This window comes from Rousettus aegyptiacus, unplaced genomic scaffold (genome assembly GCF_014176215.1).
Source record: "Rousettus aegyptiacus isolate mRouAeg1 unplaced genomic scaffold, mRouAeg1.p scaffold_m13_p_1, whole genome shotgun sequence".
Classification (NCBI taxonomy): Eukaryota; Metazoa; Chordata; class Mammalia; order Chiroptera; family Pteropodidae; genus Rousettus; species Rousettus aegyptiacus.
In genome coordinates this window covers 59,584,646-59,612,281 of record NW_023416284.1, presented here as the reverse complement: position 1 = coordinate 59,612,281, position 27,636 = coordinate 59,584,646, and the positions used below count along the sequence as shown (strand labels likewise).

At 32.9% G+C, this 27,636-nt stretch overlaps 1 protein-coding gene across 7 annotated transcripts in view; it reads left to right on the top strand.

Moving 5' to 3' along the window:
- The window catches only part of COL24A1 (collagen type XXIV alpha 1 chain), a 290,158-nt gene that overhangs the window by 85,821 nt on the left and 176,701 nt on the right, over nucleotides 1-27,636 (top strand). For 6 of the 7 annotated variants that reach the window (XM_036235919.1, XM_036235902.1, XM_036235901.1 and 3 more), the window contains 5 exons: nucleotides 2,842-2,895; nucleotides 2,973-3,017; nucleotides 3,258-3,311; nucleotides 4,459-4,512; nucleotides 8,887-8,940. In XM_036235919.1, coding sequence (XP_036091812.1) covers nucleotides 2,842-2,895; nucleotides 2,973-3,017; nucleotides 3,258-3,311; nucleotides 4,459-4,512; nucleotides 8,887-8,940 — 261 coding nt within the window. The remainder of the gene's footprint in view (nucleotides 1-2,841; nucleotides 2,896-2,972; nucleotides 3,018-3,257; nucleotides 3,312-4,458; nucleotides 4,513-8,886; nucleotides 8,941-27,636) is intronic. The other variant, XM_036235897.1, reaches the window with a different exon arrangement.

Here is a 27,636-nt window from a genome sequence, read left to right as displayed (position 1 = left end):
CATAAGTCTTTTTAGCTGCATCCTGAAGATTGTGTATGAGTGGGGTAAAGTGGAAAAGGGCAGAGGGCTCTTCGGCAGAAAAAGCTGTGTTCAAATGCACAGAAGAGGGGAGAAATGAAATGTTTGGGAAGTGAAAGAAGAGTAGCAAGATTGTAGCCTACGAAGTATGGAGGGATGGGAGCAGAACAGAAGGAAGTGAGGATTAGAAGATAATTGGGAAAGATATAGAATCTTTATATTTCATAGTAAATGGTTTATCTGCTTGCCCAGAACTACAGCCTCTGATTTATCTCTCAAGTGTTCCCTTCCATCAAGTATAGTTTCAGAAAATAAATGACATTGATTTTGCTAAATTATTTTTTCCATGCAATTCATTGTTATTGTTATTTGCTTTTTTGATTAGTGACAGTGATTATCGTCTGCAAGTATGAGTGGGCATGGTTGAAAAGCCTAATGTTGGAAGTCAGCCTTTTCCACAATGTGCTCACTCATATGAACTTATTGGCTAGTGGCTGCTGTTTCTATATAAAGAACCTATCCTTGAGTCTCTATTATTTTTCGCTCACTTTGACTCAAAAGTTCTCTGTTATTTATCACTGTGTGGAAGGCTCTTCTGACTGTCACTATATTCCAGACACTCAACTAAGCTCCCATGAATGAAATTATTTCTTCTGTCTACTCCTTCTTATGGAAGAGAATTGTGATAGGTAGGGAGTGCTGAAGGAACTTCAAGTTATCTTCGTGGAACTGAAAACTGCTGTTAATCTATCATGGATACTTTCAGAAGGCTATTGTTTTTGGGGGAGTAAGATTTTCCACATAACATATGCCGTGCCACAATTTTTTTTTTTTGGAAATATCTATATGTGTACCATTTTACTTTTTAGTTCTATAATTTACTAAGTCCTTTATAATATATAGATATCTTTTAATATCTTCCAAAACTTACTATTTTGTGATTTTTTAAGAGTCACTAAAAAATTACTTAGGGTATTATGCTTACAAAGTACATTCATTTGAAGATGCTAGACTATGCACAGTAATATAGTTACTGAAAAGTTAACAATATTATACTGCATATAGAAAAATTAACAAGACGACAAAGAAATATTTGTTAATATTTCTTTCCATACTTACATGAGTTATTGCTGCATAATTTCTAAACTAAGATGTTTATTGGTTTTTTGATACTATCATAAGTTTTAAATCTGTGAACTTTGAATAAACTAGCCAGTGTAATTCTAAGAATAATTTTTCCTATTGACGGAATTTGTCAATGATGTATTAATATTGCATATCTATTTAACTTGGAAAATATTACTCCTTGTTTCTCACAGTTCCATATGTTTCAGGATTAAGCGTGTTGGAACTAATTTATCTTGATTATATTTCACAGACTTTAGGACTCATCCAAAAGTAAAGATGTCATATTTTCCAGTTTGAAATTTGTATTATATAAAAATAGACCATTAGAAATACCTCATTTTGTTGAGAGGTGAAGTTCTAGAAATCACTATTTCAAATTTTATTTTTAAAATTAATTACTTCCTCCAGAATTCATTCCATACTTTATTTCAAAACTGTTAGTGATAGTTATTATGTTGGGTCTGGAAGGTTAAAAAAAAAAAGAGTAAAACAAAATGTACAGATTAGGAAGACAGAAAAAAAAGCAGAGTGCTGTATACTTAGTCATATAGTAGACGGGCATTTCAGTAGTCGTAAACATATCTTCAAAGGCTCGGAGCCTATAGGGGAGAGCATGTTTAGAGAATAGAAAAGAGTCCATTGGTGCTAGAATGTTTGATTTGGAGGACAGATGAGACAGGAAGTGTTGGTAAAACCCTGGTAGTAAGGGCCTGGGATACATTGTCACAAATACACCTTTAAAAGTTCCTTAATATTTGGGAACCGTAAAAGAGAAGTTTTAGCCAACTTGATCTTTAAGGATGGAGAATGATATATGATAGCCAGGAGGCACAGAGAGGTAGCAAGAGAAATAAGAAAAATGAAGGCATCAGTGAAACTAAAATTATATCATGATGGTTTATATCCCCAAGTCATCAAGAGATATTCACCATCTTTTTGAATTTTCCTTTAAACACTCTTGTTGTTGCTCTTGTCCTTTGTTTTCTATAATACCGTATTGAAGGGGTTTTTCTAAGTATCTTGCTTTCAGGAGATGAAAGTGGTAGTTATATTTTTGAAGAATCTTGCACTGGAGCATTAAACCAAGAACTTTGACGTTGATGACTGTGTCTTTTTCATATTATGCTTTACAAATGTTACATAATGAAAGAGAGCAGAGTATAACTTTTTTGTTCACAACGCAGTTTATCCCTGAAATTTTGATAACTTTTCTGATTATGCAAATTTCAAATCATGAAATAAATCATTGGAATGCTTGGCCCATAATAACTGCTCAATAAATATTTGCAGGATAAGCGGATGAAATAAAAATCTAAGGCAATGAAATTAAATATTTATTGAATACTTCCCGAGAACATGGAACTGTCTAGTTGGAAAAATATTTATCTAATTGGGAAAATATTTCAAGACGCATGTCATGGATCATAAGTATTATAGGAGCTCAAGGAAGGGGAGGATCCTTATGGACTAGACCAGTATGAGAAGGCTTCAGGAAATAGGATGGACTTCACTAAATAGTTTAAAAGATGGGTATGATTTCCAAATGTGGCAAGAAACAGAGGCGGTCGAAGAACAAGGCAAATGTGGGCACTTAGTGAGATGAACTGTTTGGAGTTAATTAATTAATTAATTTTTACCATATTCTCTTTCTAATTGTAGTGGATATTTAATGATGCCTTTCTTATTGCTTTTCAGGGTGGTGTTGGCCCAATGGGACCAATTGGACCTTCTGGAATTCCTGGCCCAATGGTATGGTTCTCTTTGCATAATGGATAGTTATTTTTAATTTCTCTATGATGTCACAAAATATCACTTTTATTTTTTAGGGTCTTTCAGGGAATAAGGGCCTACCTGGAATCAAAGGTGATAAGGTGATTTAAATATTTACATTATCATAGAGATAATTTTTATCATATTTATATTTTGAGCCAACACAACTTAAAAGGATTTTATTTTTATATATGGGATCTAATCTGTACTATCAATTATATAACTTTTCACAGAAGTAGGAAAAATAGAAAAATTGTTCTTTTATAACTAATATTTGCTTTCTTATTATTTTGCCATGTTTGCAATGCTTAAGTGTCTTTGTATGAAATTGTGCTCTGTAGGGTGAACAAGGCATTGCAGGAGAGCCAGGAGAGCTAGGGTATCCTGGAGACAAGGTAACTTTTTACCATTCATTTTATATAAAGTACAAAAAAAGCCAGTGAAAAAGTATAAATTCTTAAAAAAAAAAAAAAAAGGAGTACTCATTATTTTTAACCTTGTACTTTGTTAGGATATGGTATCAGTATGGTTTTATATGTCTTGTTCGAAAGATTTTCCAAAATTTTGGAATATTTTCATGAATTCTTTATGGTTTGTAAATACAGTCATGTGCTGCTTAATGACAGAAATGCCTTCTGAGAAATTCCTGTTAGGTAATTTTGTCATGTGCAAACTTCATTGAATGAGCTTACACAAACTACAATAACATATATGGCCCATTGCTACTAGGCTACAAATGTGTATAACATATTACTGTGCCAAATACTTTAGGCAGTTGTAACCCAATGGTCAGTATTTGTTTATTTAAACATATCTAAACATAGAAAAGGTACAGTAACAATACAGTATAAAAGATACAAAATGGTGTACCTGTATAGGGCACTTAACCATGAATGAAGCTTGCAGGACTGGAAGTTGCCTTGGTAAGTGAGTGAGTGGTGAGTATATGTGAAGGCTTAGGACATTACTGTATATTATTGTACACTTTATAAACACTGTACACTTAGGATACACGAAGTCTATAGAACAACTCAAGATTAAATCAAGCATAAGAGAAATAATGCAATCAAGAGAAGTGATAAACATGAGATATATGAGGCTGTTGGTGTGACATGCATACTGTTTTATAGAAAATCTATTTTCTATAAGTAGAAAGAGTATACTCTAAAATAATGATAAAAAGTATAGAGTAGTAAATGTATAAACCAGTACATAGTCATTTATTATCATTGTCAATTTTAATGTACTATTTATAATTGGCATGTGCTATACTTTTACATAACTGGAGCATAATAGGTTTATTTACACCAGTATCACCACAAACATGAGTAATGTGTTGCATCCTAACTACTATGTTAGGATGACTTTGATGTCACTAGGAGATAAGAATTTTTCAACTTCTTTATAATCTTACGGGACCACTGGGATATACACATTATATTGTTGACTGAAAGGTCATTTTGTAGCACATGATAGTAGAGGCATATCTGCCTTTTGTGCTATAATAGCTTTTCTCTTCCTTCTACTATTCCTTTCTTTTAGGGAACTACTGGTTTACCAGGACTACCAGGCATGAGAGGAAAGCCAGGACCTTCCGTAGGTTTGAACTTTTGCTTTGCTTTTTCTAATTAATGGAATTCACACGAGGGCATGAGTCTTGAAACTTGCTGGTGTTAGAATAATACAAGTGGGATATAAGTATACCAGTCTGGAGTTTTCTCTCATAAGTTTTAGAATGTAGCTAATCTCTCAAGTTGCCAGCTCACGTCTCTGTTAGACCTCACCCTCCCCAGGCCCTCTCCCCAAGTCAAAGGCAGATTTCTGTGAGTCCTAAAGATTTTGCTTGATCCATTATACACAGTATTTAAACTAAGCAATGGACTTTTAAGCCAGAAAATGTAAAATACCTTAAATAATATTTTACTATTTCCAAGTATTTGTTTCATTAAGAAGCATTCTGAAGAAAAATATAGCACGTCACTCTCTTGTGGGCCCAAATATTCTAATTCTGTGTCTTTTTTTTTTTAACCCTTTGGCATCAATTAGTTGAGAAAAAAGAATACCTTATGTTGTAGTTAACATGAAACCTAACAAATTAGAAAGCTAAAATTACTTAATAATTAAAATTACTTAAATAAAATGATTAAAACATGAGTTAAAAGTATATCTCTGCATATTAAATTCATAATATTTATTATGGCTAACATTTACTGAGTGTTTACAAAATACCAGGTACTATTCTAGGGTCTGTGGCTCTAACTTAATCCTTACAATAATCATATGAAGTTGGTAATATTATTATTCCTATTTTACAAATTAGGGAAACTGAGGCACAGTTTCTAGGTAGTTGGTGATTACCTAGGAAAACCTATGGAATCACATTTGTCAGAGGCCATTCACTTAGCTGTTATGCTATACTGTTTTAGGATTTCACATTTCAAGATTATTTTAGGATTTTAACGTTGATTACAACTCTGTGAAGGTGAAGGTGATTGTAAATAGAAGAAAATTAGAAGTAAAATTATAATAATATTAAGATATAAATTAAAAGAGAGTTGTTTCCCTCTAACCCCACCTTCCCATCGCAGGATTATTTTTGTATCAAAGGAAGCAGCATTAAGTTATAGAGCGTTCTATACCCATCCGTTATGACTTCTAACAGTGGCAGCATTCGTATACATCTCTCAGGAATTATTTAATTCTATGAACAATATTTGTCATCTGTTTGTCAAAAGAAATGTTAATGGCGAGCTTTGCTTTTGCTAGTTTATCACTCGGAACTCAGGGTAACCCCGGTTAGCCATGTATTCAGACTTGTGCCCTGAAGTTGAATCTCAGAAACTCCAAAGCACATAAATAAGGGACATAAGAACAGATCGTGAAGCAAACAAAAAGCGTGTATTTTTCAAGGATGCCTGTAAATCACATAACAGTAATATCTGCAGTGGTTGCCAAAATAAGATCCTAACTTTTTATATCTTCATTTTGTATAATGTGAGGGTATTCTAACTTTTGATAATGATAAAAGGAAATGGTACGGTGCATTTTCTAAGGCCAAAGCTAAGTAATAAATGATACCAATATTATTCTCTTATGCTTTACATTTACAATTAAGTATTTGAGAAAAACAGAGTCAAGTATCATGCTTATATAAGACAAAACCTTTTTAATGTCCCTCTTCTTGATTGAATTTATATTGATAATATGTTTTCAGGGGGTTGGGAGGAATCACTGGCCTAAGAAACAGAGGTTTAGGTTTTAATCCCAGCCCTGTTATTGACCTTCTGTGACCTTGGGCATTTAACCTCTGTGGTATCCAGGTTCTCATGTTTAAAATGGGAATCAGGCTATATCATAATTAAGATTTCTTGGAGCTCTGTGATTCATTGGTATTTTCCCATCTTAGCAGTACTGCTTACCAGTATTTCTCTAGTCTAAACTAAAGGCAGGGAGCCTGTTTCACCTTTAACACATTCTTAAAACCCTTAATATATTTTTTTCCTGGATTGCTTCACTAGAAACTCTAACATGGTTTAGGGCAGTGATGCACAAAGCTTGAGATGGTGAGAGTGAAGCTTTTATTTGCTCATTTTATACCTTTCTGTACTATTCCAGTAAAAAATAATAATTTAACGTCTGCAGGGATAACTTTGGTAGAAGATAGTTGACTATTATTTTCTTTTATCAAATCTTTGAAAAACATATATTCGAAACTGAAGATAAGATAGAGACTTAAGAATTAATATTTGTGAAATGACTTTGTTTTTAGTCTCACTTTATTTATCACTTGTTTGTATCTTATCAATAGGAAAAATTATAGAGGTTTGATCTGAAAACCTTCCCTAGTTATGGAAGGAGGGGCACCTGTTTAATGAAAAGTTGCTATGCAAATTAACTATCATAGTAAAATCAAATTATACAATTTAGTGCCTACCTCATTTGTTTACTATCATAGAAAGAATGACAAAGTCATAATGTTTTTTTATATTTTATATCTCTGGCTTTTGATTTTATATTATCTGAGGTGTTGGTGTTACTGGTATTGTTTCCAAATAGATTTTTTAAAAAAATGTCCCGGGAAGGTTTTTACATTCTGGGACAGGGAAGCTTTTGCTCTGCAAGTATTTAGAACTAGAGAAAGCTACTAATGTGAAATTAAGAAATATTCGTTCCTTAAAACAGGGAAAACAAAGACAACTATTACATTCTTTTCATTTTTTAACTAGAAGTTGTCATTTATAGAGGTTTAATCATTATTCGATTCTCTAAAAGTTACTTGAAAACTCAGTTTTTATAAAGGGGAATTGACATTCAAGGAAATTTGCAGTTGAAATTTTTCAAAATGAAGAATTATTCTGCAGAACAAATAAAACTATTCCACTATTTATAGTGTTAAATATCTGGTTTTCAGTCAGCTTTTCTTAAAACAAAGGCCCAGGGTATGCTATTTTTTCCTGTTTTTAAATTTAGCTTCTTGTTTGGATTTTGCCACTAGAGGGCCCCAGTGAGAACTCTAGCTCTTGTCATTTTAAGAATTTAAGACTCCTCTAGGGTGATAGAGTAATGGGGTGGGGTGGAAAGGGGGAGATAGTTTCATAACTATATAAATGTCTAACTAATGTATTGTATACTTGCAACTAATAATAAAATAAAATGCTAAGAAAAAGCAACAAATATTGAATATTATTTAAAAAAAGAATTTAAGACGAGATACTGATGATGATGGATCATAATTTTGTTTATTTAGGAGAACTTAAATGAATGTTTGCATAATATTTTATTATGTTTCTCTAGATTTTATTACAGTAGTTGTATTTTGTATTGTTTTATGCCGAGATACGATAGCCCTGTATAAGAATGGATTTAGTACATATGAAGAACTGAGTTTTACTTCTTAGAAAATGGATAAACCTGTATTGTATATTGCAATTCTATATAATCCGAGGCCTATTTAAGTTAAATTTGAAACTCACGTAGATATTTAATGTGGCAGAAATAATGAATCTGATAGTTTTTCTTAAGAAAACAAGGGTAAGAGACTGCTGGCCTTCCCTGCTCTATACTGTCACCTCCTGAGAGGATAGCCAGCCCTCTGTAGTTTCAGGCTTTATCTGCATTTCTCTCCTGACCTTCCTCTCCAGCCCTGATTTCACACTGTTAATCTGAATGTCAGAAAATGGCCTCAGAGATATTGAAACCAAATTTTTATATTTTTAATTAAAGGATCAGAATAATAGGAATTTTGTATATCATCCATGAGAAAAGATAGGATGTGAAAGGAATGATTAATGACTATAAAACTGGTTAACATTTCATGAGTGGTTTTTTGTTTTTTTGTGTTTTTTTTTTTGTGCCAGGCACTGTGCTCAGCTCTTTACATGTATTATCTCATTCAGTCTTCACAGTGATCCTGTAAGAATGTTAGTCCTGTTGTAATTATTACTCCTATTTTATTGCTGAGAAAAACTGAGGCTTAAAGAGACTAAGCAACAGGGATTTAAATCCAGGTGATTCTTAATGACTAAATCAGGCCCCTAAATGGTATCAAAGGAGAGAGAAATTTTCAGAGACAATCCGAGGATTCTGGTCATTTGTCAAAGCAGTTCCTCACCTATAGTTCCCCACACTGTTGAGTCGAACTTTATTGTCTTATCTCTGGTAACACACACTCAACACGCACACATACTTTTCTCCTTGATTTGAGCACTTAACTCATTTATATCTCTAATACTTAAGAATAAATATATATTAGATCCATATACATTTTATTTAAATAAATTTTTCACAGTGATGGTTGCGAAGTCTTTCTGAATAGTTGTCACATCTTTGACATAATATATTGAATGTCGTTTCATTACAACTTTGTGTGGCATGATAAGTGCTACTTGCTCACTGTATATCTGTTTCCCTTTCAAATTATATTCATTAAATTGATGTTTATACTTTTATCTCCCCCTTCCCACATTTTAGGGCCAAACAGGTGACCCAGGACCCCAAGGACCATCTGGCCCTCCAGGACCAGAGGTAAATATTGGTGGGAAGATGATAAATTTGAAACAAAGATCATAGAAATTAAACTTGATTAGTAAAACATGTTTTTCTATAATAGGCTTAAGAAAGATTCTCTTTAAAATTAATGTCTTTGTAAATAGTTAAAAGTTTTTTCTGTTATGTTGGGAGGTATGCCACAGTGATCCCAAGGAAATAGAAAAGGTATTAGCCACATTATTGTTTCATTATATCACAGCTAATTTATTTGTTCTGCACAACTATTAATAACACTTGGGGCTTGAAATAAAATTTTGAGACATAAACTCTACCATATTTTTAATGTAAAATGCTTCTAATTTTTGCTATATGCATATATCAATTGGATCTCATATTCTAAAATAAATGCAATTAAGTCTGTAGTACATATATCAAGTTTATTTATGTATTCTTTGAAATTTTGACCTTGGCTTAATGTTTTATGAAGAGCAATGTTTTTTCCCCCTGCAAAATTACATAGAATATAAGTTTCAGAGATGAAACATTTGAGTTTTTTAAAAATCATTTAATAAGTCAAAGATCTACCGCATGGGGATAAAGCTCCTAAAGCTCAACCTAGTTCATAAATATAATTTATGCATAGATGCACATATAAGTACACACACCCACCTAATTCAGAGTCATAGATGCAGGAATAACATTGAGGAAATGAATTTGGCTTCAGAATAAATAAATTAGAGGAAAAAAATCCCATAGTGTCCTAACAGTAACAAGTTTCTACAGTAGTACTGCATTGCTGCTTTCTCCCCCTCTTTGTAAACCATAATATCTACTTTTTACTTCACACTGTCTTTCAGGGTTGACTGATTTCTTTATCAATTACCTATTTCTACTTATTGTCAAATTTAAAAACACATTAGATATTGATAGTTCAAAAATCTAAAAAACTATATTGTTTACTTAGTTTTGTTAATAGAGAGATAATAGGAGGTAAAATACAGCAATATGTTGATGCCATCATCCTGGGAAGAAGGAAAGTGTTTTGAATAATTAAAACAGCAATTAATAGATTAATATAAGTTTATATCTTTCATAAGCCTACATTTATTTAATCATTTGTCATGAAAACTCCTGGAATGAAGTGTGTTTACCTGTCTCTTTATACTGAGGATACAAAACCTAATTTATCTTTTATTTTCTTTAAATGTTGTATTATAAATGTGGATTGTTCCACTGTAATTTTGATTACCGATGATATGTGTGCTAGGAAGGACCGTTTGGGATCATTTTCTCCTTTTTTTATAAAGCCAGGTTAAAAGATGTATGGGCCATGTTTTTACTTATTACTTGGTCTTCCAAAGATGTTTCTTCTTCTCTGTTGCCTTTGAGAGTTTATGATTTGCAATCACCTATCAAAACATTTTCTCATTGTCTTTGCTTTCTGCGCTTCTAATACAATACAAGATCCTGAGGCTCGACCTAGTCTGTCTGTGCCTATTCTTCCTCCTCACCTCTATTAAATTTCTTCATGAAACTAAAAATGTAACTTGTACTCTCTCAAGAATTGTTTTGGGACATGGGGCCCTAGTTTAAAGATCATAACTTCTTCTTGATTATAACAATACAATATGTAGGCAGTCATGTATTTGGCCACACTCTTATCTAAGTCTTTCTCTAAAACATTAGGTTTTAAGAGATTTGCAGGTCCAAGAATTTAAATCAGTATGTTTAATCTTATAGCAAGTTGAGAAAGTCTCTACTTGTACAGTAGATGAATTTTCTCAGATAAAGAGTCTTATATGTTGTGCTGAATTTAGACTTTATCCTGTAGGCAATAATCAAAGATTTGTAATCAAGGGAATGAAATTATCAGACTTGTGTTTTTGACATATATGTAACAGAAGCAAAGGTAAAAGTGGGGAGAGAGGGAGAGGTGACAAGGAGAGAGGGAGAGGTCACAAGACTAATTAAGGGCTGTTCAAGAGCATAATACAATGTTAGAACATTAATGATGAAGACCTTTGACAAAAAAGAGAAAGATCGGCTCCAAGAAATAATTAAGAAATATAATTCACAGCACTTGAACCACTTGGTTGAGTTTATTCCATTTGTGCAAGAGAGGAATAAAAGACAATTTTAATATTTCTTGCTTGAACAGTTGTGTAGAATGTGGATCACCATTCTAAAAACAGAAAATTATAAAGGAAAAGGAGGATGATACTCAGGTGTGTGGGGATAATGATTTGGTTTTGAATTTGTTAGAGTTGAAGTACCTATAAGACATATAGGATATTAGTCTCTTAAGTATATAGAAAACTATAGGCCTGAAACTCAGAAAAAGAATGGGCTAGAGATACATATTTATATAGCCACCCACATAGAGCTATTAGATGAAGCAATTGTAAGATGAAATCATTTAGGTTTATGAAACAAGATTTGAAAATACCTAGATACTCACTCCCAAAGGCTAAGGTCTCTGTCTACAGTGCAATTTAGGTTTTAAATTGACAATATAAGGGCAGTAAAATAAACTTTGGTAACTTAAAAACATGTAGATAAGAAAAAAAAGCACAATAAAAATTAGAAAATATTTGGAACTGAATGAGAGCAAATGGCTATAAAAACTTGAGCGTTTATCCAAAGAAAACCAAAACACTAATTCAAAAAGATATATGCACCCCTGTGTTCACTACAGCACTATTACAATAGCCAAGATATGGAAGCAACCTAAATGCCCATCAATAGATGATTGGTTAAGAAGTTGTGGTACATACATACAATGGAGTACTATTCAGCCATTAAAAAAAAATGAAATCTTACCATTTACAACAAAATGATTGCACCTAGAGGATATTATGCTAAGTGAAATAAGTCTGACAGACAAAGACAAATACCATATAATTTCACCTATTTGTGGAATCCTAAGGAACAAAATAAACAAACAAACAAAATGAAAACAGACTCAAAGATATAGAGAAAAAGCTAGTGATTGCCAGATAGGAAGGGGGTTGAGGGACTGGGTGAAAAAGGTGAAGGGATTAAAAAGTACAAATTGCTAGTTACAAAATAGCCATAGGGTTGTGAAGTACAACATAAGGAATATAGTCAATAATATTATAATAACCATTTATAGCACCAGTTGGGTACTAGACTAATCAGGAAGATCACTTTGTAACTTATATAAATATCTAACCACTATGCTGTACACCTCAAAGTAATATAAAATAATATTGAATATCAACTCTTAATTTAAAAATTAAGATTCTTAAAAAAGAATATATGAGTTTACACATACGTACATAGCACAATCGTAGGGATTTGTTTCAAAAGGAGAAAGAAGTTGAAAGAAATCAAATAAGATAGACTGTCTTCTCTACAAGTAAGGCACTAAACCCCAAGAGTGAGAGGAATGTGTGCACACAGAAGGAGGGCACTTGAGTTCTGTGGAGAGTAAGCAGAGGAGTATCTGGGGACTAATACTATAATTGTCAAGTTGTGTTAAGAACTCAGCTGAGATTGAAAAAAATCTTTTTCCCAAAATATAGCTACAAAGTCTTGTATAGTTTATTAGAACTGGATTGCAAATTTGAGTCTGAAAGTCCTATTGGCTAAAACAATGAAATACGATTCTCTTCTCCCTTGGATGAAAACATTAATTGTTCAAAAACGAGGACAGCAATTCATGGTATTGCATGATTTCTGTCTTTCAGTATAGATTGGTATCATAATGCCGAAGTACAATTCAGTATATGTAATTGTATTTAGGGCCAAAATGATGACAGTTAGGTGTATATTTCTGTGATAGCTTTTATTAAGTATTGGGTGATAAAAATTTCAGTTAAAATTTGAAAATTTGGGATTAATATCTTCTGAACAAGAATTGAGGGGTTAGCCTGAGTACCTTGGCAGATTACTTGGAGTTTTTTTTTATTGTGAATGTTGTGATATATATATTTAATTTTATCTTTTTCTAAATGGCTTATCAGTTGTCCTAGAAACATTTATAAGCAATTTACCTTGCTTCAATGATTATAAAATGCTGCTTCTATCATATTCTGAATTTCAGTGGTTCTTAGGTCTGTGTCTGGGCTTTGTTTTCTATTCCACTTGAATGGTTGTCTGTTCTTACACAAATGTCATGTTATTTTAATGAGAGAAGTTTTATGGTATTTTTAAAACTTTACTCAGGGATAACTGAGAATATTGACAACTATAATTGTGTATATTTAAAGTGTAAAAAATAATGATTTTATATACACATACATTGTGGAATGATTACCAAGATCAATATAAGTAACAGATCATCTCACATAGTTAATTCTTTATAATTTGTGCGTGTGTGTGTGTGTTTGTGCGTGTGTGTGCATGTAGTGAGAATGCTTAATATCTATTCTTAGTAAAATTTAAGTAGAAAGGACAATACAGGACGAGACTGGCCAACATTTCTTGCTAGTGCCTTTTGTTCAAAAACTCAAATCTTCATAATAATTGGTGAAGGCAAAGCACTTAAGCATTTGGTGTAAATGCTGTGTTATTTGCAACTGATATTGAAAAAAACCTGTTTATTATTAAAGATTATCTGAACAAATGTTACTTCAAACCACTTCAAAGTTTTTTTTATTTTGCTTTTTGATGTTTTCCTTATTCTAGGCAAATTATGAAATTGCTGTAACAAAGAAGTGAATATATCTATGCATTTAGCTTTTCACAGATTTGTAAATATGAAATGTGTCCCAAGATAAAACATCATGTACTTTAAAATTTAAGATTAACATTTTTTTCCATACTGGTTCTTTCTTAATAAGAACATATGGAAACTGCTATATAGGAATCTTTTCTATTTCTTTAAGCATAGTACTATCAGTTTTAAGCACTGACTCCATGCTTTCTTCCAATTCTGGCAGCAAATCACCTTCGAACATGGTTGCTGGATATTTAGATGTTTGTTGATTCAGCTGTGAACCTCCCTTTCCTACAGAGATTGCCAAATAGCTGAATTTGGGATGATGTTCTTGATTGTTTACTACAAAAATGAGCTGAGAGCACGAATCACAGAGATACTAGAAGTGGCCAAACAGCGGGTCCTCTTTTTCTATCAGGGTGGTCTTCATTAAAGACAAAGACCAAAGTTTATGTGGAAAGTTTGCTCACATCAAGCAAAGGCATGCTTCTAAATGTCTATTTTAGCACCTCTGTCAGCTTAACTGGAATAAGCCAGCCTGTGGCCAATGATATTAGCTGAGCAGATCTTAGTGCTGGTGAAGTCTCTTCACTAAACCAGTGACTTCTTTGTGATCTTTTATCACTTGGGTTTGGTTGAGTAATTTGGTGTTTTAGTAGTTATTCAAAAACTAGTGCTGACAGAAAACATCTGATTAAAACAGTCAATGAAAAATTATTTCTTGAGTCCCTATTGTGTGCAAAGCTGTGCCTAGTAAACACTGTACAATATATACAAAAATAACGTCCATATTTGGGGAAATTTACAGTCTAGTTGGGAAAAACAAGATATATACATATACCGATAGATTATAGTAAATGCATCATTTACTATAAATTAAATAAGTATGGTTTTGTGCTGAAAGAGCAAAATGAGATGGAAGAATAAGGGAAGGGTTTTTGGTAAAGATGGATCTTGAATTAGACTATTGATGAATAAGTGGCAGAAAAAGGGGAGGACATTTCAGGCAGGATAAATCACATGAACAAAGCCTAGATATCTAGGCAGTAAGAATGGTGGATTTACAGAACAGTAAATAAAACTGGCTAGCTAATAACAGATTCCTTCTGTTGGTATAGAGTGATAGATAAGGTTTTAAAACCAGGTTGGTGTCAAATAGCATAAGACCTTTGATTTCAAGCTATGTCGGGGGCAGAGTATTCAGTAGCTAGGTAGTCAGGCCTAATATCACAGTTTTTGTACTGCAAAAAAAATATTAATCTTGCCTCTTATCTCCCAAGTGAACCAGTCAAAGTTCTATTGATGTGCCTGGTTTCTTCCCACTGTGGTCACAAATTTATATCCTTTTATACTTAGTCTAGGTGGGATTCTCTATAATTTTTGTCTGAAAGGGTATAGAATCTTCTGCCTACCCAGGATAAATCTTAGTACTATTTGTTACTAATACTAATAGTACTTAATACTATTTTTACAATGAGGTCGACCGAGGCTGCTCACTAAATTAACAAGTAAATCTTTCCACCCAGAGGAGAGTAAGTAACAACTAGGGCAGCTGTTTTTGAAGATACTTCCTGTTCTCAGTACTAGGCCTGCAGCCATTTTCTCCAATTCCTTGTCTTAACAAACAGTAAAGTGAAGGCCCAATTATTGCCTGTGTTTTTATAGAGGTTCATCAACATGTTCATGGCCTTGTTCCCAAGGACTTTTCTCAAATCCTATTAATCATCTGGGGAGACCCTCATACTTCCTCTTATAAAAGGCTCTGTCTCCTTCAGTATCTCATCCTCATCACCATTTTATCCTGTTTTCAGGTCAATAAGTTAGCCTGATAGTTTCACAGATTCTGGTAGAAGGCATGAGACTCCTGAGACAGACACGAAGAACAATTTATTATTCTCAGCTGTAGTACTTTCCAGAGTATCAACACTTTTGCACTGATTCACCAAGCTTCAATCTCATGCAGTAATGTGAAGATAGTTCAATGGCATCTGCATGTGCAGTAGATCACAGTACGTAAGAAAAACTTTGAGCTTAGGGAAATTGAATCTTTTATAATGGGCAGTTATGAAAAATAATGTGTTTCAGAAAGAGATATTATTATATGGACAATAGCATTCTTGCCTTTTGCTAAAGAGGGAGATACTATCTTTAACTTTGCTATACAAAAATCCCTGAAAAGTTAGACTGGAACAATGGGTAGTCATTACCTCATTTGCATAATATACAGAAATAGAAAGGACTGTGGACAACATGTTAAGTGTTGGAGTTAAATGAGTAAGACACATTCATTTTCCTCCATGCACTTGCATTTTACTGGAATAAAGAAACAAACCCTTGATTACGATGTAGTGTAATGAGTGATAAATAGTCATATTAGCAGGGTTTTGTAAGACTATAAAGGAACAAGCTAGTGATTCTAAGGGGAACTGGGAAAGCCCTCATATATCAGGTTACATGTGAGTTGGTAGCAAATTGTATGATGAAGGAACCTGAGACAGGGTGTTAAGGAAGACTTCTAAGAAGCATGATTGCTTGAGCAAAGACTTGAGGAAATAGTAGGGACTTATAGAATGGAAACAGTGGGCAAGGATATTTTAGAATAGACATATGAGGAAAATATTTATAGCTCAGTGTTTTCATCAAGTCTGTTTCCATTTAAAGTGACAGAAACCTAACTCAGTTTTAAGCAAAAAATTCAGATTGGCTAATATAATCAGGAAGCCAGGCCCAGCAGTGCATGCCCCTAGAGGTTGGCTGGATACAGGAGTTCAGTGAATATAAAATCAAGACACTCTCCATCTCTAAGCCTTACTTATCTCTCTGTTGGCATCATTCATAGGAACACATTGTGGAAAAGGCAGCTCTTGGCAATTTTAGTAAAAAGAAAACACTATTCTTTCTTATAGCTCCAGCAAAAATTCTAAGGTGGACTCCAGTCATTCCAGCTTAGATTACATGATCATCTTTAAATTGATCACAACCACCAAGGGACTGGAATACTGTAATTGCCAAGATTTAGGTCATTTACCCAACCCTGGAAATTGGGAAGGGGTCCAGAAACACTTGAACTGCAAATTGAGGAAGAGTAAATTCCCAAACAGATGGTGAGTGGATTAAAAAATAAATAAATAAAAGCCCTCTACAGGTCACATTTTGGGCACCCAATATCTACATATACCCTTCTTCCCATTTATATAACTTTTAAAATGCCTCTGGTATATACCAGTTCTTCATAACAATATAAATCAGCCCTTTTAATCACTTCATTTCCCACTCCTTGGCAGAAACACACACACACAATGAAAGGGAGAGAATCTAATATAAATAGTTTCCATAATATACATTTTATGAAGCCAGAGAATATTTTTGTCCTCTAGTGTATATGTTCAGTGCCAAGAACAATGCCAAGAACTATGTGTCGAATGAGTGAATTGATATTCTTTAATTGACACGTAAAAACTAAATGAGTCAAATATATAGACACTGAGTACCTAAAATGATACTTATTCAAAGGTAAGTATCAAATCAGTCATGTTACTCCCTCAAAAACAATTTGAAATCTGAGCTTCACTGATTTTTATCTGGGGACACATTCTTTAAGGATCTTCAAATAGTTGCAAACTGTTGTTCACAAGTGATTATCAAAAACATCCAATAACAATCACCTTTTTTGTATTATAGTTTCATTGATGTATAATTTACACATAACAAACTGCATATATTTATATTATACAATTTGATATATTTTTGACTTATGTATGTATAACTCATGAAACTATCACCAAAATCAAAATGGTGAACACATCCATCAAACTACAAAATTTTTTTATTCACTTTTACAATCCTTCCTTTCTATTCCTCATGTTCCACCCTTTCCCATTCTACTACTGATCTGCTTTTTGTCACTATAGTTTATCCAACCCTAGGTATCAAATAATGGTCAAAATAGTTTATTTAAAATTTTAAGTTTAATATAGTTTTGTGTGTATATCAGTAGAATAAAAGTGAACTTTGCAATTGCCTTTGTAGGTTCTTTTAAGAATGAATTCAAACATACTATTTAAACAAAGTCTTTAGTACAAAGAGTATATGTTATATTGTAAGGAATTTTATTGTCTGTGGATTTCCCCTGCTTAGTTTTTGGGATGCTACACATAAATGGATTTCAGCTGTACTGTATTTACTGCTCAAATATATAGAATTACAAAAGGGAAAATACATAAATAACTAATAATTTGCAAGGAATTTCAGCAATGTCATAATGAAAAAAATCTGTTTTTGATGGCTTTTTAGATCTAAAACGGCAAGAGAGAATGAAAGAGAGCCAGATACCTAGATGAATTCTTTATTTTGTATTTATTTTCCAAGAAGCACACATTTCTGTTTATGGTTCTCATAGAAGATAGAACTGTTCCTTAATTTGCAGTTGTATGCTGCCTTGTACTAAAGTTAAGCTTCTATAATTTACTGGGGAAATTAATTTATTACTTCTCCCTTTTGAATTTTTTTTTGGCATTAACTTAGATTATTCTCACTCAGAAAAAGTAATTTTAATCTTTCTTTAAAAGTTCCTTTCCTACTTAGACTTATTATATTATTGACATGGTACGTACTTCCACAAATGCTAAGGAGCAGATTCCAAATTCTCCCCTTATAGATCCTCTCTCCGTATGGGTACATTCTTTCTTGTTTACATATGTGAAATTTCAGTCTTACATATAGAAGCCATGCTATGCTAGTTAATTTGTTTTCCCCCACGCCTTTTTTTTTTTTTTTAGACAAAGGGTAACTTTGGAAATTGTATAATTGAAAAGATAATTGTTTGAATAATTTCTTTAAAATTTGGTCATGAATTCATGCCATCAAATACTTACTGAATATACTGTATGTCCAGCATCAGACAAGGCTTTCCATAATTTTGCCCTCTGGGAATTCATAATTTATATGTTTCCCTATCTTAAATGATTTATTAGTTTTATGTTTTCTTAATATGTCTTTGTCTAAGGGATATATTCACCTCTGCTTTGTTCAGATTTATAAACTAAACTACTCAGAAGATAAATTTAAGCTAGACCATATTGAATTCTTAAAGCACAATGGTTATAATAATCAATGAAAATTGGAAAATTTTCATGAGTCAAATGGCCTAAGTGCCACTCTTATTTATAACAGCAGAGTATGTTAAAGCTACCTTATAAAATATAAGAAAAGTTTAAATATCCAAAGTATAAAATTTATATTCAACTTTTTATTATAATTTAACATACTATTACATCCAAAACAATCCAAAATAGGAACTTTACTGATTTTACCTACAGGAAAGTTCAGTAAATAAATTTTATTTTCTCTCTAAAAGTCTTTAAATCATTACAATCTGTTGCCTACCAAAAAACAAATGATTATCTAAAATACCCAATACCAATAACCTTTTTAAACAGCTTTATTGAGCTATAATTGAGGTGTTGAGGTAGTTATATAGTAAGCTGAATATATTTAAATTATATAATTTTAATATATGTATAACCTGTGAAACCATCACTAAGATCAAGATAGTGACTCTGTCTGTCAAACTCAACAATTTCCTTGTTTATCTTTTGTAATTTCTTCCTTCTATTCTTCCTGCCCTCACCTTTCCCAAGCTACCACTGATCTGCTTTTTGGTACTACAGATTAATTTGCATTTGTATAAAGTTTTTATATAAATGAACTCATGTAATGTGTGCTCCTTTTTGGTCTGGGTTCTTTTACTTAGTGTAATGCATTTGAGATGCTTCCAGGTTGTACATTCAGGTTGTTTCATTTTACTGATACACCATTATTACTTTATCCATTGGATTTATTAAATTCGTGGGTTATCCATTTTTAACCAGAAGAGCTATAAATTTCAATAGAAAACAGAGACTTTATCACTCCTACTAAAGACCTAGTGAAATACTTAATGTTTGCCATAGAGCATATACTTACCTCATCAGAACACGCTAGCATCTAAACTTCTGACTATTGCCAGAATAAGAATGTCAGTATATTACTTTTATAATTTCTCAAGAAACTAATGGAATCTGCTAGTGTTTTAGTTCCCAGGTTTTGCTTTAAAAATGCATGCAAATTAGTCTCCAGCCTTTAGCAATTAGAGAATAATAAAACATTGTTTTTACTGGAGAGAAAGCTGAGTCACTCTTTTCTGTGCTATAAACAGATGTGAGGGGACCGAAAATAGAGGGCATATTTTCACTTGTTATTTTTAAAGCTTCTTCAGTTTTCAGCATCTTGATAAAAACTGTTGCTTAGACTATTGCTATTAAGGAGGTACCAAATGCAGGATACAAAATCAATATGCAAAAATAAGTTATGTTTCTATACACTATTAACAAACTGTCAGAATGAGAAATTAAGAATACAGTCCCATTTATATAGTATCAAAAAATATTGTAATACCTAAGAATAAAACTAGCCAAGGAGGTGAAAGACCTGTATACTGAAATCTATGACATTGATGGCAGAAATTGAAGAGACATATAAATGGAAAGATATTTCATGTTCATGAGTTGGAAGAATTACTATTGTTAAAATCTCCACATTACCCAAATCAGTCTGCAGATTTAAAGCAATCCCTATCAAAATTCCAATATCATTTTTCACAGAAATAGAACAAATAATCCTACATTTGGATGGAACCACCACCAATGACCCTAAATAGCCAAAGCAATATTGAGAAAGGAGAACAAAGCTAGAAGCATCATGCTTTCTGGTTTCAAACTACATTACGAAGTGATAATAATCAAACAGTATGTATTGGTATAAAAACAGACACAGATCCATGAAACAGAACAGAAAGCTCAGAAATAAACCCACCCAAATGTGGTCAATTAATCTATGACAGAGGAGCCAAGAATATACAATGGAGGAAAAGACAGTTTGTTCAATAAATGGTGTTGATAGAACTGGACAGCCACATGCAAAAAAAATGAAAAACTAGACCTCCTGTTTTATACCATACAGGCATTCCTCATTTCAGATGCCTTGCCTTATTGCACTTACAGATATTGTGATTTTTACAAATTGAAGTTTTGTAGCAACCCTGCATAGAGCAAGTCTATCAGTACCATTTTTCCAATGCCATTTGCTCACTTTTCTGTGTCTCTGTGTCACATTTTGGTAAATCTTACAGTATTTCAAATTTTATTATTTGTTACTGTGATCTGGGATCAGTGACCTTCGCTATTACTACTCTACTGGTTTTGATACACCACAGACTGCACCTATATGAGACAAATTTAAAAGAATGAAACTAGACTGTTGTCTATCACTACACACCAAAATTAACTCAAAAAGGATTAAGGACCTGAATATAAGACCAGAATCAATAAAATGCATAGAAGAACACATAGGCACTAAACTCAAGGACCTTGGACTTAAAGAGGGTTTTATGAATTTGACTTCAAAGGCAAGGGAAGTAAAAGCTAAAATAAATGAATGGGACTACATCATACTAAAAAGCTTCTGCTCAGCAAAAGAAATCGTCAACAAGGTAAAGAGACAAGCATATGAATGGGAAAATATATTTGCAAGCAACGCCTCTGATAAGGGCCTAATATCCAAAATATACAAAGAACTCACATGACTCTATAACAACAGAAAAACAAACAATCAAATCAAAAAATGGGCAGAGGACCTGAACAGACACTTCTCCCTAGAGGACATACAAATAGTCAACAAACATATAAAAAGATGTTCAACATCGCTAGCAATTAGGGAAATGCAAATCAAAACCACAATGAGATACCAGCTCACACCTGTTAGAATAGCTATCATCAACAGGACAAGTAATAACAAATGTTGGAGAGGATGTGGAGAAAAAGGAACCGTCATACACTGCTGGTGGGACTGCAAATTGATATAGCCTCTATGGAAAACTGTATGGAGGTTCCTCAAAAAGCTAAGAATTGATTTTTCATATGATCTAACAATCTCTCTACTGGATATATACCCTAAAGACTTGAAAACCCATATCTGAAAAGATGTTTTCACACTGATGTTCATTGCAGCATTACTCACAATGGCCAGGACATGGAAGTAACTGAAGTGTCCTACAATAGATGATTGGCTAAAGAAGCTGTGGTACATATATACAATGGGATATTACTCAGCCATAAGAAGAGGTGAAATATCACCATTTGTGACATGAGTGGACCTTGAGGTAATTATGCTAAGTTAAATAAGCCAGACAGAAAAAGTTGAAAACTGCATGATATCACTTATATGTGGGGTATAAATCTAAAAGCAACGAATGAACAGAACAAACAGAGACTCATGGACATGGACTATAGACTAGTGATTACGAGAGAGTAGGGGGTGTTTGAGGAGAGGGGAGGTAGATGAGATAAAGGGGGTCAAATATGTGGTGACAGAAAGAAATCTAACTATAGTACGTGAACACACAGTGTAAAAAAAATATATATATGTATATATATATATATGTATACATATACCTTGTACCTTACTGTTAAAAGGTACAGATGAAACTTACTGGATTTTGTCAACCAATGTCACCATAAAAAAATAAAATAAAAAATAAGAAAAGAGGCAAACTTAATTGGTAAACGTATGCATTCAGACTGCTCCACTGACCAGCTTTTCTCGTGTTTTTCTCTCTTGTCGAGTCTGTTCTCTGAGACATACAATATTGAAATTAGGCCTATCAATAACTATACAATGGTCTTTAAGTGTTCAGTTGAAAAGAAGAGTCACATGTCTCTCACTTCAAATCAAAAACTAAAAATGATTCAGCAGTGTGAGGATAGCATGTTGAAAGATGAGTTAGGCCAAATATAGGTTTCTTGTGCCGAACAGCCAAGTTGTGAACGCAAAGGAAAAGTTCTTGAAGGAAATTAAATGTGCTACTCCAGTAAGTACATGGTAAGAAAGTAAAACAACCTTATTGCTGATAGGGAGAAAGTTTCAGTGGTCTGAGTAGAAGATCAAACCAGCTCCAACATTTCCTTAAGCCAAATCCCAATCCAGAGTAAGGCCTTAACTCTCTTTAATTCTGTGAAGGTTGAAAGAGGTGAGGTAACTGCAGAAGAAAAGTATGAAGCTAGCAGAGGTTGGTCCATGAGGTTCAAGGAAAGAAGCCATCTCCATATCATAGAAGTGCAATGTAAAGCAATTTGCTGATATAGGAGCTGCAGCAAGGTATCCAAAAGACCTAGCTAAGATAATTAACGAAGGTGGCTACATTAAACATCAGCTTTTAAATGTAGATGAAACAGCCTTATATTGAAAGAAGATGCCAACTGGGGAGGAGAAGTCAGTGCTTAGCTTCAAAACTTCAAAGGACAGACTGACTCTCTTGTTAGGAGATAATGTAGCTGGGGACTTTAAATTAAAGCCAATGCACATTTACCATTTTAGAAATCTTAGGGCTCTAAAGAATTATGCTAAATCTACTCTGCCTGTGCTGTGTAAATGGAACAACAAAGCTTGGATGATAGCACATCTGTTTACAACATGATTTACTGAATATTTTAAATAAATAAAAAAAGGCTTCTTTCAAAATATCACCGCTCGCTGACAATGCGCCTGGTCACTCAAGAGCTCTGATGGAAATGTCAGATGAGATTAATGTTGTTTTTATGTCTGCTGTACAATATTTTGCAACCCATGGAACAAGGAGTAATTTCAACTTTCAAGTCTTAAGTATATTTTGTGAGGCTATAGCTGTTATAGATAGTGATCTCTCTGATGGATCTGGGAAAAGTAAATTGAAAACCTTCTGGAAAGGATTCACCATTCTAGATACCATTAAGAACATTCATGATTCATAGGAAGAGGTCAGAATATCAACATTAACAGGAATTTGGAAGAAGCTGATTCCAACCCTCATGGATGACTTTGAGGTATTAGAACTTCAGTGGAGGAAATAATTGCAGATGCGATAAAAATAGCAAGATAATTAGAATTAAAAGTGGAGTCTGAAGATATGACTGAATTGCTATGATAAAAAAAATCATTGCTATGAATTTCATAATAAAACTTTAATGAATAAGGAGTTGCTTCTTATGAATGAACAAAGAAAGTGGTTTCTTGAAATGGAATCTACTCCTGGTAAAGATTGTTGAAATGACAACAAAGGATTTAGAATGTTCCATAAATTTGATAAAGCAGCAGCATACTACTCAATATAAAAAATTAAATATTATTCAGTCTTTAAAATACTATCGTCTTTAAAAATAAGGAAATCCTGCCATTTGTGACAACATGGATGTATCTTGAAGGCATGCTAAATGAAGTAAGTCAGACAGAAAGATAAGTACCAATGATCTCACTTATGTGTGGATTCTAAAAAAAAAAAAAAAAAAAAAAAAAACCCAACATTTATAGATAGAGACCAGATTGGTGGTTGCCAGAGGCAAGGGATTGGGGAGGGGGGTGCAAAACGGGCAAAGGTAATCAAAAAGTATTACCTTCTGGTTTTAAAATAAAGTCATAGGGATGTAATATACAGCATGGTGACATAGTAAATAATACTATATTGTGTATTTGAAAGTTACTGAGAGAGTAGATCTTAAAAGTTCTCATTACAAGAAAAATTGTACCATTTGTGGTGATGTTGGCTAGGTATACTGTGGTAATCATTTCACAATATATACATACACTGAATCTGTTTTACATCTAAAACCAGTACAATGTTATATATCAATTATCTCTCTCTCTCTTTTTTAAATACACCAGAAATCAGGCTGATCTTTCTTTTTCTCATTTAGGTGTTATATTTTCAATTGTGATGTATGACTTAACTGAAATTGTGAAGCACATTGAAGGAGAAACCATTATTACTTCTCAATGTTTTCCAAATTATTTTAAACTAAAATAAAGTGAATTAAAGCATCTTTATTAGACTTTGGTTTCTAATTTTCTTCCTGTATAGTTTCATGTTATCATAATTTTAAAATCAAAATTGTGGACTCTGAATGATGTAGTTTTTATTGTTCAGTCTGTAAATTCTCTGAAATTTTGTGGCTTGGCAAGGATGGCCATGTCTTGTCATTTGATTCACATTTTGAACAGTAAATTTGAAAGTTTAAAAAATTATTTCATAGATACAGGTATCATTAAAGTTCAGTTGACACAGTTACCACTGATTTTTATGTTCAAAACTATTATTTAAACGGCCAGAGCTCTACTTGGTTAGTAACCCAGGTGTGAATTGTTTAAGTAACAAAAATGTTCTCTGGCTGTTTCTAAGGTATTCTATTTGAGAAGGAAATATAGATTGTTTTTTTTTTTTCTCCTTTTAGTAATTGTCAGTATGTTTCTGAAATTTTAAATAAAATAAAGTTTTGATTTTAAAATATTCAACTTGCATGACTAACATCAGATTTATTGACATCTTTTATCTCCTATTCCCTTGGTCTTTGGCACATTATGTCTTTTTAATATTCCTTTACTATAATTTTAATGTTTAAGAGGGAGCAGATATTCATGCATATACTTAGTAGTCCATGTTTAAATAGAAGTCACTTTAAGAACTTTTTTTCATATTGTTTTATTGAAAAATAAAACATAGACACAGAAAACTATATAAAACAAATGTATATCAGAAACAATTATAAGACAAACACTCTTGTAACTACCATGCAGGTCAGGAATAGAACTGCCAGTTACTCCCAGAAGCTTTTATGGATCCCAACCCAACCACAAGCCTATCTCTCCTCCCAAAAGTAAGCAGTTCCTCTTTTTTCTTTTACGGTTTATCACTCAAGTGTGCATTTTTAAAAACTATAGTTTAGGCTTGTTTATCCTATTGCTATGACTTTCAATCTACATGTTCTCTTTCCATTACTTTTTTCACCTTGCAATTTAGATTATTAAAGATTCCTAGTTATTTGACCTGTAGAGTTCCCCACAGCCTGGATTTTGGTGATTATAGTCTCAGGGTGTAGTTACAATTTCTCGGTCCTCTGTATTTCTTGGAAATTGATAGTCACATACAGAGTACTGGTTATATTGTTTTGTTTGTTTTTTTTGTTTTTGGAAAGACTGTAGGTGGTATTATGTTCTTTCATCAGGAAGCACATAATGTCTAGTTATCTTTTTTTGTGATGTTAGTAGCAGTTGATCACTCAACTGTCTAGACCCATTAGATCATTTAGGGGAATACAAAATAGAGACAATCTTGCTCTATAACTTGTTTTTCATTTGTTGGCTGGAATGCATTCCCTCATCTACTGTTTGCTTAGAAGTGGTACAGTTTGCCAATTTTCAAAATAATGAGTTGGCTCCCTTTTATCCTCTAAACATGAGCAGTTTTTTTGTTGTATTATTATGAACTTATGATTTTAAACATTTTTGACATGTATCAGTCCATTGCAGTTCTTATCCTTATTGAAGATCATATTTCCTATACCTGTCCAGTGGGATCCTCTACAAGCTCCTAGAGTTCTTTTGACATGACTCTAGATTTGATACCTTTGATAGTTTTCTTGCTTTCCAGTATGACAAGGTATTCCAGGCTCATCTGAAGAATGGGCAGGAATTATGAATTTATCCATGGGGTTGTGCTGAACCATTATCCCGGGACCAAAAGTAGCCGCAAGATGTCCTTTTTTTTTTTTCCCATAAGAAGCAAGTTAGTCATTCAATAACAACAACGAGCAACTTTTTTTAAGCGCTTACTGTGTGCCAGGTGTTGTACTAGTTGCTGGGAATATGATTGTAATGAGAAATCAAACTGCCCTCATGGAACTTATGATCTGTTGAGGAATTCAAAACAAGCCAAAGCACTACATTAACTTACCCTGTAAAACCCAGGATGGTGGGAGAGTTCTTATAAGGGACCCAACTTAAGGTATGGGAATCAAAGATTTGCAAGTAAAATAATGTTTAATCTTTTGTTTAAAGCATAAGTCTTCTCTTGAAGAAAAATAAGGAGAAATTATTCAGGGCTTAGAAAGCATAGGCACACCTAATTTCCTTTCATTAGAAAAGTAATCAGCAGGTCTGTATTAAACATATTCTGTTCCAAAACTTCCAGAAATATGATTCTGTGACCATTTTTCTGTTATCACTGCCTTTTCTCTGCCAGAAATGTCCCCAAGTAATAGTTTTCTCCACAGAATCCATGTTTTAAATTCGAGTCAAGGTGTTTCTGTCCTAATTCAGACTGGATGAATAGCATTTTCTTTTGTTTGTTTGTTTTTTTCTTTCCAAGATGAGTATTTGAGAAACATCCTTGCTATTCCATTTTACTTGCGGGTATTTTTATTACTATTCTATTTATTTCTTCACTGAACTGCCTTTTCTAACTGACATTCATATTTAATTGAAGCCTTCTTTACTTTTAAAGATGCCGATTCTTGTACATGTCTTTTTATTCCTTTGTCCATGTCAGCAAGAAACACCGAAATAGCTTTATCTATGACAAGATTAATACAAGTAAAACTGCAGTCATTAGTTTATGATCATGATGAATCACATTCTAATTCATTATTTCAGCAAGAATATTGATCTAACCATTTCAGAGTAACATTCTAGGCTTTTTCCCAGCACAGATTTATTTAACACTATTATACATTTCTATTTCTTGAGCTAACTATTTTAGACTACTAAAGCATAATTTTCAAAAAGGTAAAATTATGACATGCAGGTAAATATAAAGTAAACATGGATCAAAGATTTTATTTAACTCATTAATTAATGATGGAACCAGTAAGATGTTAAGACAAGTTCAAAGAGCATTTGAAGAGAGAAGTATTTATAGACAATTAAATATGTGAATGCTAGGATAAGATTATATACAAAACTGATTAATATCCTGTATAATAAGCTATAACTTTTGGGGTTGTTTTTATCACCAGACACGTTATTTGCATCTCTACCTAACAAAAATCTATAAGTTACCATACAGTTAATAAACAATGAGACTAACCGTGTGCATTCCCCTAATCCTTGGGTGGCTCTGAGTCCCATATGGCAATGAAAGGATCTGTTGCAGACCTTTGCCTTTTTTCTGAGTTGTGGATGATTTTTAAATAAGACTCCCACTCTCTTAA